Source organism: Mesoplodon mirus (assembly GCF_964341445.2).
Source record: "Mesoplodon mirus genome assembly, chromosome: 11".
NCBI lineage: Eukaryota > Metazoa > Chordata > Mammalia > Artiodactyla > Ziphiidae > Mesoplodon > Mesoplodon mirus.
In genome coordinates, this window is record NC_138987.1 from 37686332 (window position 1) to 37698956 (window position 12625).

Here is a 12625-nt window from a genome sequence, read left to right on the forward strand (position 1 = left end):
CCCTACAGGCCTTGTTTTCTGTTAGATGCTCCCCGTGGCATACTGGGTACACACACCACATCCTAAAAGCAACTCTATCAAGTGCTGAGAGGGGGAGAGAGAGGGGTACTTACGCGGCATGATCCCTTGGCTCACCAGTTCCTCCCGCGTCCGGCGCTGCTGGAGCTTCAACTGCAGCACTGCATGGCAGCAAAGAGAGAGGGGAGATCAAGGCTCAGTTGGGCATTCCACCACAAGAGACACATTTTCAAATGCAAAGAAAGCCTCGAAACAGAAGGGTGTAGTGTGAAAGAAGTATCCCCTTTAATTGTGACTGTAATTGCAGAAGTGGCCTGATACAGCACGGTTTCCGTATTCTGCTGTGGGCGGCGAGAGGAAGTTGCAAAGGGTCTTGCCGGGTGATAACAATCCACAAAGTACCAAAGTCTTGCCTCTTGCTCAAAACCTTCTACAACACTGTGTCCTCCTCCAAGACGAAAAAAACACAAATTCTTAACTCAAAGAAAACATAATGAGGACCACCGCACAGCAGAAAAAGCTTTCTAGATGTTTTACACCTTCTTTCTGGTAGCGAAAGTTTACCACCCTAAGTATAGTGAGTGATAGATCAGGAAGTATTGGTTATTTGTAAAATCTTTTCTTTTGCATCTAAAAATTATATCTATTTTCAGCAAGCAATGGATTTCCGTGGACCAGAAAATATTTTGCCATTAAGATAACTCTTCTCTGCCTCTTCCTCTTCACTTAGAGCCTTTTTCTGTTGACATGAAACAACAAAGCTAGGTGATTCAAAGCACATCCGGACTAAGGGAGGGTGATGGGTGTGTCTACTAGTTCTACTCTGGCAACACCACTTGATATAACAAGTTAATAGGAATTTTTTTTTTAAGTAAAAAGCCAATTATCTCTATCTCAAATGCCAGTGAAACCTAAAGGGTATTACCACTGCACACCATACAGAATGACAAAGGCACAGCCTCCATTCAGAGACTGAGAAAATGTCCAGAAAAGGAGCGTTAAGAGGATCTCACGGGTCAAGGGAAGTTCCCTTATATGATAAGTCTTCAATTATAAGGTCCCTGCAAGTCACATCTGAGGGGGACCTGTATCTATTAGGAACCATATTACCCTAATGTCTGCCTTTTCCAGCCACAAAGCAGTTTTTAAGAAGGTCTCCAAAAACTGCAGAACCGTAACTAGTCTCTCCTGACTATATCTCAAATTCAGCAGGTCCAAAACCTATCTTTTCCCCCCAAAACCTAATCTACTTCCCATCCTTTTTCTCTTTAAAGGTATCACTATCCTGTTCCCCAGTACTAATACTGCAACTTGTGAGCCAACTTCAACTCTGCCACCTCCTTACGCTCCTATTTTATCAAGTTTACTGCGTTTCCTCGTGTTGCGGTGACAGCACTGTGTCTCGCCCACTCTCAGTCACCCCAATCAAGACTGTCCAATCACTCTTCCTCCAGTACCATGAACTTTCCCAACTCCTTATTCACTTCTCCTGGAAATGCCCAACTCTTCACCTGACCTTCCCAACCCACTCCTCCCCAGCACTGAGACTTACTCCAGGCCTCCTGGGAGCTACCTTTTATCTGTTATAAAAAGTAGAGTGATATTTTGCCCTGTGTAATACTTACCCTCTGAATAAATCTTCTCTCTCCTACCAGTTTATAAACTCCTGGGGGCGGGGGCAGGGAATATATCTTACTAATCTATGAACCACCCCCCCAAGAGCACTTAATACACAGTAAGCATTTCCCAATTGTTTCTTTTTTTTTTTTTTTTATTCCTAGAAAATAAACAGAACATGTAAGTCTTTGCACGTTTTATTTGCTGGGTTCTGTCTTCAGGATTTTTTTTTAATTAATTAATGTATTTATTTTTGGCCGTATCGGGTCTTCGCTTCTGTGCGAGGGCTTTCTCTAGTTGTGGCAAGCGGGGGCCACTCTTCAATGCGGTGCCGGGCCCCTCACTGTCGTGGCCTCTCCTGCTGTGGAGCACAGGCTCCAGACACGCAGGCTCAGCAGTTGTGGCTCACAGGCCCAGCCGCTCCGCGGCATGTGGGATCCTCCCAGGCCAGGGCTCGAACCCATATCCCCTGCATTGGCAGGCAGACTCTCAACCACTGCGCCACCAGGGAAGCCCCCCAATTGTTTCTTAAACTGAACTGGATCTCTAAATGATGATACATACAGCCTGAGAAATCTAATCAGGAGGGTATTATTATTATTTGCAAATTAACATTGTTAAAAATAAAGACAGCCTTGCAGAATAAAATATAAAAGCAGCAACGGCCACACTAATAGCTAACATTTATAGAACATGTGCTCTGTGCCAGATACTGTCCTACATTCTTTCATGTTTTAACTCACTTAATCTTCATAACTTCCCTATGGAGAGAATAGGTATTATTATTTTATAGGTAAGGAAAATGAGGCCCAGAGAGATTAAGTAGGTTACCTAAGGTGATCTACTAATAAGAGCTACAACAGGTTTTGAACTCAAGCATTCTGATTTCAGAACCTGGGCCCCTTACTTCTCTGCTTCTCCAGGGTCTTTTGGAAGCCTGTGCTGCTGAGATAAACAGGCATGGAGTATGATCACCTGGGTTCATTCTGTGGTAAGACAAAGGGGATGAGGGAAATGGATGGTTCAGGCCAGGGTCAAAGAAGTTTGGGTGATCAGTTTCAGTAAAATAAATTTAATCTAATAACTTGATTTCAGAATAAATTACAGATCAACAGCAGTAGTAATAATAAAATAAAATTATAATAGGAGTCATTGAGTGTTGCTATGTGTCAGCCCTATGTTAAGTGACTGACATGCTTTTCACTTGTTTAATTAAAAAAAAAAAAAAAAAGCCCTCTTTTTTACATTGGGACTTGGGAGCTGCTCTGTGGTGCTTGGAACAATGGCTTTCTGTGTAATCGAACTGTTATGTGGAGAGGCTAAGATGCAAAGGAAAGTTCCAAAACATATGGGAGAATGTTTGCTGGAAAATGACTTGGTTAAAACCTGACAATCCTACCAGCATCCTGCAGGCTGATGAATACTAATGAAGCTATGAATGTCATCGATTGATGAACAGCTTCATTTTAAATGAGGGGTTGCTGTCTGCCTATTGAAAGAGGCCAGTTTGCTATGAAGTTCCTAAGGTGTAAACTTTTCTGGCTAGCGCCACGAGATTTACTTGTCTGTTTTATGAAAAACTGGTGATCAGGAAAAGCTCTTCATTTTATGGACGCGGAAAGAAAACAAAACAAAACAAGACAGATTATTTTTTTTTTAATTTTGAAATTGCATTTGTAAATAGATTTCTGAGCCAACATCGAATCTAGATTAATGCATCCATAAGATTCAAGCCATTTCTATTTAATCATGTCACTGCCCTAGAGTCATAACCTGTTATTGATACTTTCTAGCTCTGAAACTGTTTTTAATGGAAAATTATTTTTCAGTTATCCAGCCTTGTAATTAAATAATTTTGAAGGGGGGGAAGCCCTGTGGGAATAGTACAATTATTATCTCCATTTTACAGATGAGAAAACTAAGGATCAAACCTTTAAACTTTTGCCTTAGGTCAGATGGCTCAAAAGTGCTGGAACTAGGATTCGCACCAGGTCGCTGTGACGCTACAGTGAAGGTACTTAATACTGTGCCACATGTCTCCTTGGAAGAAAGAAAGAGGAGAGCCAGGCAGGATGAAGTAAGAGGGGAAAAAAGGGCATATATTTGTCATCTTTTAGAGTGTTTCTAAGGCCCCGTGTAAGATGAGCTATTAGAAAAGGATTAAATATAACAAACTGATTTGATTTCAGAGAACAGGGAAACCTAATGCAATTCAGTAAGTCTGAACACTTCAAAAAAAAATAACTAATGAAAACTCTATTATCCAAGAATAATTTTGAAGTATCAATCATCAGCCTTCCTAAAAACCCATATACAGATAGGGCCATAAGGGATCCATTATGCAAACTTACTGACTGAAAAACTTCTTCCTTCATGAAAGCAAAAATTTAACTCTATGATTTGAGCTTTTTCTGGAGTTTTGTTTTTTTTTTTAAACAGCTCTAGGTCAAAGAGGAATGTTCATCTAATAAACCTTTTCCATCTCTAAAACGAAATGAAATTAAAGTTCAGTTATCTGAAAATTCCATCTTGTGCCTCTCAGCAGTTAACTCCAAACTCTATGCTTATCTGAAATCTGACCAAGTTTCCCATTTACATAATAGAATTAACCCTGTATCAGTATACTCTGGGTATTGCTATAACTTGATTGTAGGTATGTATTATTTTATACATTGCATAACCCCTGCTAACCCTAACAATGTTTATAAGGAAGAAAATAAAAGCCCTAAGCAGTAAATTCAGAATTATGGCGTAATGTATCTGTTTGGCTCTGTATATATACAACAATCCTCTTCTAAGACTTTCAGCTACAAAGAAATGCATATTTATATGAATTTCCCCTTTCCTTAGTCTATCTAATTCCTCTTAATTCTAAGCACTCTAAATAAAATGGCTTTATGTTTCCAGGCCTTGAGGATTATTCATTTTAGGACAAATCATTTAATAAGTGACTTTCAGTAAATACCATATTATGTATTATGTATATTATGTATTACATATTATGTTATTGTACATCACCATTTAGATTTCCTCTCCATTCCCCAAGTCAATAAAAACTAAACAAAAATATCTATTAGTGTACAAGCATGCATCTTTATACCTTCACTGTTATTGAATTCCACAAATTTAATATATCATCTGTTTCTAAATGGGTCTGTGCAAGCAGCCTATATATAGATGAACAGATGTCTTTAAAGCTGATGCATGGTGAATCAACTGAGTTGCCTGCCAGAAAAGGACTGGAATAAAAAGAAACAAACCGTAAAGTGGGGAAACCTAGGTTCTCCATTCCCCATGAAAATAATCAAGTTTTCCATTTGTTTCAAACACAGGTGATCAACTGCTATTTGAATAACTGGCTACTTGGGAAATCAAAGCCAGGGAAGGAACTTCACATATTTCTGCCCTGTACGACCATGGAGGTATACTGATGGTATTCAAGGGATAATACCCAAGAAATGAACACATCAAACAATTGGGTCAACTGGGTCTGGAAAGAAAAAGCAAAAATAAGTGCTGTGTTCTCAAGTCCAGCCCTATGGCTTCCACTGGTCAGTAGTTCTGGATTTTACTGAAAAGGGAGATGTGCAGCTCAGTAGGTTGCTCCTACCTTATTCATATTTACCCATTATTGACTTCACCATGGCTTCTAGAATAGGGAGGCAAAGTATAAGTTATGAGGGAAGTAAAAAAGAAGAGGAAAGGGTTAGTATGGGAATGACTGGGAAAGAACAAAAACACTCCCTCTGCATTGTCCTTTGCTCAGGATGAAGACCTCTTCAACAAAGATTCTGACTGCAGGAACATTCCATTAACTCAGCTCTATTCGAAACACTGATGAATCTTTTTCTCAGTTCTTTAAATTTGGATATGAAACTTTAAATTAAACCTAATCAAATGACAATGATTTTGATCACAGCTCTTCAGACTATTTATGTTACAAAAAGGCTCCAAAATAAACTTGTTGACAAATAAGGGAAATGCTCCTTGACTAGAAATTATATGCTAGTCCAAAAAGTGCTGTATCAAAAACTCAGTGAGGTTTACATGCTTGAGGAGAGCAAAAGGCAAACAAGCCTTCTCAAAAATCTTTTCTCTCCCCACCCCCACTCCCGCTAAGATATCTGACCCTAAGTTATGGAGGTTCTCATACTTCAGAGGAGGAAATTACTACCCAGAAATGATCAGTTGAAAGACTGGCCTGGTTGGAGTTAAGTTTGAAAGCATGAGTTTTCATGAGAATTAAAAGTGACCCTCATACTAAGATACTAAAATAAAAAGGTGGAATATACTACAAAATAAATTAGATGTCACTTCTGGCATTCCTAAGGTACAACTAATACTAGAAGATTTCGGGACTTCCTTGGTGGTCCAGTGGGTAAGACTCCACGCTCCCACTGCAGGGGGGCCTGGGTTCGATCCCTGGTCGGGGAACTAGATCCCACATGCATGTGGCAACTAAGAGTCCGCATGCCGCAACTAAGTCCACAAGCGGCAACAAAGATCCCACATGCTGCAACTAAGACCCGGCGCAGCCAATAAATAAATAAATACATAAATACACACATACACACATACATACATACATACATACATACATAATTTTTAAAAAATACTAGAAGATTTCTCCATTTTGTTTTAATTCAATTTCATGATAGTTACTTAAATGATTTAGAATAAGGAATCTTTTGATTTATCTCCTCATGAATTATAATCTACCTCACTCTTGATAATGAACAAATATGCAGAAAATCAACAAGAATATAGAAAACTTGAATACACTCCACCCAACAACTGCAGAATACATATTCTTCTCAAGCACACATGGAACAGTCTCTAGGACAGGTCATATACTAGGCCATAAAACCAGTCTTAGTGAGTTTAAATGGATTTAAATCATACAAAGTACATTCTTTGACTACAATGAAATTAAATTAGAAACCAACAACAGAAGAAAATGTGGGAAATTCATAATTATGTAGAAATTAAACAACACACTCTTAAGTAGCCAATGGCTCAAAGGAAAAATAATAGGGAAATTAGAAAGTTTTGTTGTTTTTTTTTTTGCGGTACGCGGGCCTCTCACTTTTGTGGCCTCTCCCATTGCAGAGCACAGGCTCCGGACACGCAGGCCCAGCGGCTGTGGCTCACGGGCCCAGCCGCTCCGCGGCATGTGGGATCCTCCCAGACCGGGGCACGAACCCGTGTCCCCTGCATCGGCAGGCGGACTCTCAACCACTGCGCCACCAGGGAAGCCCTAGAAAGTATTTTGAACTGAACAATATATCAAAATTTATGGGATATATCTAAAGTAGTGCTTAGAGGGAAATTCATAGATTTAAATGCCTATATCAGAAAAGAAGAAAGATCTCAAATACATACTATAAAGCCTTCACCTTAAGAAGCTAGAAAAAGAAGTGCAAACTAAACCCAAGGTAAGTAGAAGAAAGAAAGTTAAAGCAGAAAGGAATTATGCAGAAAACAGAAAAACAGAGAAAACCAATGGAACCAAAAGTTTTTGTTTAAAAATATCAACAAAACTAACAAATCTTTAGTTAGAATGACCAAGAAAAGAGACATAAAACAGACGCAAAACTCAGCAATGTAAAAGGAGGTATTACCACCAACTACAGTAAGTAAGAAAGTTAAAAGGGAACACTATGAAGAACTATATGCCAACAAACTAGATAACTTAGATGAAGTGGACAAATTCCTAGAAAGGCACAAATTACTGAAACCGACTCAAGAAAAAACAGAATATCCAGTGAGACCTATAAAAAGTAAAGAGATTTTCCTTTTTTTTTGAGGAGAAAAGAAAAACCAAGGCTCAGATGGCTTCACTGGTAAATTTTACCAAACATTTAAGAGAAGAATTAATAATAATCCTTCACAAACTCTTCCAGAAAACAGAGAAGGGAACACTTCCCAACTCACTCTATGAGGCTAGCATTACTCTGATACCAAAGCCAGAGAAAGACATCACAACAAAACTACAGACCAATGTCCCTTATGAACACAGACACAAAAATTCTCAACAAAATACTAGAAAACAGAAGCCAGGACTGGAACCAAATTTTCTGTATTCTTATCCTTGTATTCTTTCCCCCATTCTAGTGATTCTCAACCTTTACTTCCCAAATAAAATCATCTGAGAATGTCTTCAGTTGGTCTGGAGTGGGGCCTGGACATCAGGGTTTTTCAAAAGCTTGCCAGATGATTCTAATGTAGTGTCAGGTTAACAACTGCTGCCCCATTTAATGCTACTTTGGCCTAACTTAAATTCACTTTACACTGGAAAATTCAACATGTTCCATCCATGTTCATGTTGCCAATTATAAATCATGCTGAGTAACTAGTACTGCGCAGATTTAATTCACCTTTCTTTTGATGCCCCCAATTAACTGCTTTTAAAGCATATCATCCTTTGGTGTGTACTGAACAATGGCTGAATCTTTTTAAGTTAAAAATTTTGTTTTAAATTTGTTTAAAAGTTTGTAACAGGAGAGGACTTTCATTTTCTAACACACTTCCTCCAGAAAAATTATTTGTCGTCTACTACTGAAGGTTTAAATGTCAAGGGGAAAAAAATGGCTAAAGAACAACTTAATAAACAGATAAAATCTGGTATCTCTAGGCTCACTTCCATGACTTTTCTATCTAAATCTAATGCACTTGATATGATGCATCATCTTCTAAGTTCTCTTTTAAACACAGCCTAGCACACTTATTTAATAAATATTAATTGTTAAAACTAATTTCACATAGTATATTCTTACTCCAAATTCTGTTCTTTCTATAAATCCCAAAGCCTGATCTCATAATAATTGGTACATTTTTCCTCCTCATTAACCTTCAGGTACCAATCCCAGAAGAAATAAGCAGATACAATTCAGCAATAGGCAGCACCACCTCTAGCTTCAAACTGGAGAATGTGTTTTACTGGGAAAAGAAGGAACAATGTGGGTTTTAGCCTTATGTGAAGCTTAGCATGCTCATAATTAGAATATTCATCTTTGTAGCAGTGAATTACACCTATGTTATTGGTGTATTTTTATACTTCAGTTTATCCTATAAACTGCAAAATCACCCAAATTGTAAAACCACATCACCTATCACTTAGAACCAAAGACTATTCTCTGTACACCCACTCATTTCATTATTAGAGTATATGAATAAAAGTAGGTGAAGGGTGTTTATGTCAATTATATCTCAATTTTCAAATTAATTATTTATTTTTTAAAAGTAGGTGAAGGTACCCCCAGAGGAAGGTATTTCTCCTTTCTGCTGCCTGGGCTACTTTACAGCATCACCACGAAAATAGGGATTGGGAGTCGGGATGAGCAAAGAGTTCTCCTCCATGCATCCTCTCATTCACTCATCTAACAGATACGTTAGGGTTCATACTAGTACTGGATACACCTATGGTCTCTGCTCACATAAAGCTTTCAGTCCAGTGGGGAAACTGACATCAAATCACATATAAATAAGTACAAGTTGTGATCAATGTTTTACAAGAAAGAATAAAGGATATGAGAGAGGTCAGACCCTGGAATTCACAGTTACTCCTCCCTTAATATTCTGTGATAACTAACCTTCCACATTTCCTCTTCACTATTTTTTTAGATGATTTTTTTATTCTCTTCACTATTATAGAGTTAATTATTTAAGATACTAACAATCCTTGAGAAACAGAGACGTCAGGATAAGCTGTATTAAAATAAGTAAGTTAAGACACAGTTTCATTTAGTCACTTTACACATATCTGCTTAGTTGCTTGAGGGTTCACATACTAGTTGGTCAGCACACCTATGCACCTCATATTCATGCCTTATTCAGTTATTCCTCAGTTCCTGTCAAAACTTTCCTTGGCATTCACTCAAGAAATATGAGGGTCTACTGCATGTGCCAGCCACTGAGCTTGCTGTGGGGATATAGTAGTGACCAGACAGAGTCGCTGCCTTCAGTGGTTGTTTGAGGGAAACAACCATCATATAAGGACTTATAAGAGTGAAGAGTATTTTCAAAGAAAACATTACTCAGACACCACATCCCAACTAAGTGGTTTGATGGTTCCCATGATTCAATTCATGCATTCAAACATCTTTTGTACTCTCAAAGCCAGGGCCGGGCGCTAGAAATAGATATGTGAATAAGACATGGTTCTCATGCTCAAGGAATTCTTAAGTCTAATGCAAAAAAAGGGACTCAAAACGGATAATTACAATGCTATAAGAAAGATATTGATGTCTGTAATATAGATTTTTTACTTAAAAAGTCACAGAAAAATGCAACTTTAGCTAGCACACACTACTAAGGGTCTCTGCCAAACTCAAGTCATTTGGTCTTATGTGTGCTACACACTATGCATAAATAATAAAAAGATGTGTTGGTTTCTTAAAAATATAAATTCAAATAGTTATGTATTTTTTAGGTGCTATAGGAATACAAAGGTGATACTACCCAATGCTGGAAGTCACAGAGAAAGAGAAACAAGGTCCTTTCTATGTGGGGTAGGACAAGTGAACATATAAATTGGCCCTTAAAAATATTTTAGCCCCATGATTAGCTTGAACTAATGTTTCGAGTAATTTTCTGATCTCATTCCCAAAAAGAATACTCCTCTGGGCCCCTGTTTACTGTAATCTCTCATAAGCCCTTCCTGAGAGAGACTAGAAAGATGTCAAAGAGGGGGGGGAGAGATGCCTCTGTGCTCCCTTACTCCCCTCCACTGCTCTTCCTGCTTCCTGGTTCTCATTCCTACCCTGTCCTACAGCATCCCTGGAATTCTTTTTCTTCTGTTCCTTATATATAATTTCTCAAGCTCTCTAAATTCTAAATTTCTCTAGTCCTTTTCATGATTAATTTTCTTCCATCAACTTGGGAAACCAGCCAGAATGGGTTAGCACAGCGTACACAGCACTAAAAATGAATTTCTGGCCTATGCTTTTAATATAAACAATAGCATTTTAAAGGCCCAGTGTATTCTATAATTAGTCCTACTCTTAACCAGAAAGCATTTACTATCAACTTAACTATGACTCCAGGGAGAGGGGCAAGCATTGCATATTGAGTTGGTTATATGAATATTTTATAAGTTCCAAGTGAATGCAATACACTTAGAGAACTGACCTTTAAGGGCAGACCAAAAACATGAGAGAAAGAATGGGAAGACACAGGTTCCAGGCCTGGCTCTGCTGCTACCTAATCAAGTCACTTAACGTCTTTTAGCCTTGACTTTCTCACCATAATACAATTTGGAAAAATAACCCCTACTCTTTGAAGCTCAAACAAACCTAATGTATGTGAAAAGTGCCTTGTAAAACCGTAACACAGACTATAAATGTTTCACTAGAGGTCTTTACATGAGACAGCTTTTCTCCAGGACAGGAGCAAGAACTGCTAGAACTGTAACCTGGTACCATACCTCCATGAGACGCTCTACTCTGCAGAGCAAAAGGGCCTTATATAAAAAACCTCCTTATTGAAAATCATGTCCCAAGTTATGGGGCAGGGGGAAGAGGGAGAGGGGAGGGGAGAGGTAGAGAGGAGAACTGCTTCCTTTTAGAAGGCAGTTCTGGAACATGCAGTCAGTGAAGAAGCACGCTCTGTTCCCAGACGCTAGACAACCTGGTATGTATAAAGAGCAAGACGCAGAGAAAGGCAGAAGAATCAGTACCCATTCATTAATAAAATTAAATATACAGGGAGTGTTCAAAGCATGCTCCTGAAATTCTGAGCTGTCAATACCAAAACAGTGGTTAAAGGACCCAGAAAGGGGACTTCCCTGGTGGTCCAGTGGTTAAGACTCTGTGCTCCCAATGCAGGGGGCCTGGGTTAGATGCCTGGTCAGGGAACTAGATCCCACACGCCACAACGAAGAGCCAGTGCGTGGCAATGAAGACCCCGAGTGCCGCAACTAAGACCAGGTGCAGCCAAATAAATAAATAAATACTTCAAAAAAAGGGGGGGTACCCAGAAAGGTCCATTTATCTGTTGCCAGAGAACGAAGGATCTGCTAAAAGTCAGATCCAGAGTTAAGACAAAAAGAAGGAAGTAGAGGTGAGAGAAGGAAAGTTGATTCAGAGAGGGATCCTACTGATCCACCATCTAAAAGGCATATGGCTAAATGCACTGTGATATCCTAGATTGGATCTTGGAACAGAAAAAGGACATCAGTGGAAAAACAAATGAAATCTAAATAAAGTTTGGAGTTTACTTAGTAGTGTGACCAATGTTAATCTTTTAGTTTTGACAAATGTACCAAAGGTATGTAAGATGCTAACATTAGGGACAATCGGTGAATGATGTATGAGAACTCTCTGAACTATCTGTGCAACTGTTTTGTAAGTCTAAAATTATTCCAAAACAAAAAATTTTAAAAACCCATGGATTTGACTCTCTTTCAGAAAGATATATGAATCAATTACTAAAACACATCAAGGATCAGGTTTTTCTTTTTTTTTCTTTTTAATAAATTTATTTATTTATTTTTGGCTGCATTGGGTCTTCATTGCTGCACGCGGGCTTCCTCTAGTTGCAGTGAGTGCGAGTTACTGTTCGTTGCAGTGCGCGGGCTTCTCACTGTGGTGCCTTCTCTTGTTGCAGAGCACGGGCTCTAGGTGTGCCGGCCTCAGTAGTTGTGGTGCACAGGCTCAGTAGTTGTGGCTCGCGGGCTTTAGAGTGCAGGCTCAGTAGTTGTGGTGCACGGGCTTAGTTGCTCTGCGGCATGTGGGATCCTCCCAGACCAGGGATCAAACCTGTGTCCCCTGCATTGGCAGGCAGATTCTTAACCACTGTGCTACCAGGGAAGTCCCAAAGGTCAAGTTTTTCCAACTGAAGTGCTACCATGTGTTGGACAGAAAGAAATTACTAATTCCTATAAATGATTAATTATGAAGAACAAATAATAATGGTCTTCTAATAAATTTAAATTATAAAATGATTTGTGGCATAAACAAATATAATAAACAATAATGTAATGTTTCAAAGA

General features: G+C 38.8%; 1 protein-coding gene across 4 annotated transcripts in view; it reads right to left on the reverse strand.

Annotated features, from left to right (window-relative positions):
- Nucleotides 1–12625, reverse strand: part of MRTFA (myocardin related transcription factor A) — a 107165-nt gene that overhangs the window by 40702 nt on the left and 53838 nt on the right. For all 4 annotated transcript variants that reach the window (XM_082636376.1, XM_082636375.1, XM_082636374.1 and 1 more), the window contains exon 2: nt 114–179. In XM_082636376.1, the coding sequence (XP_082492502.1) occupies nt 114–179 (66 nt within the window). The remainder of the gene's footprint in view (nt 1–113; nt 180–12625) is intronic.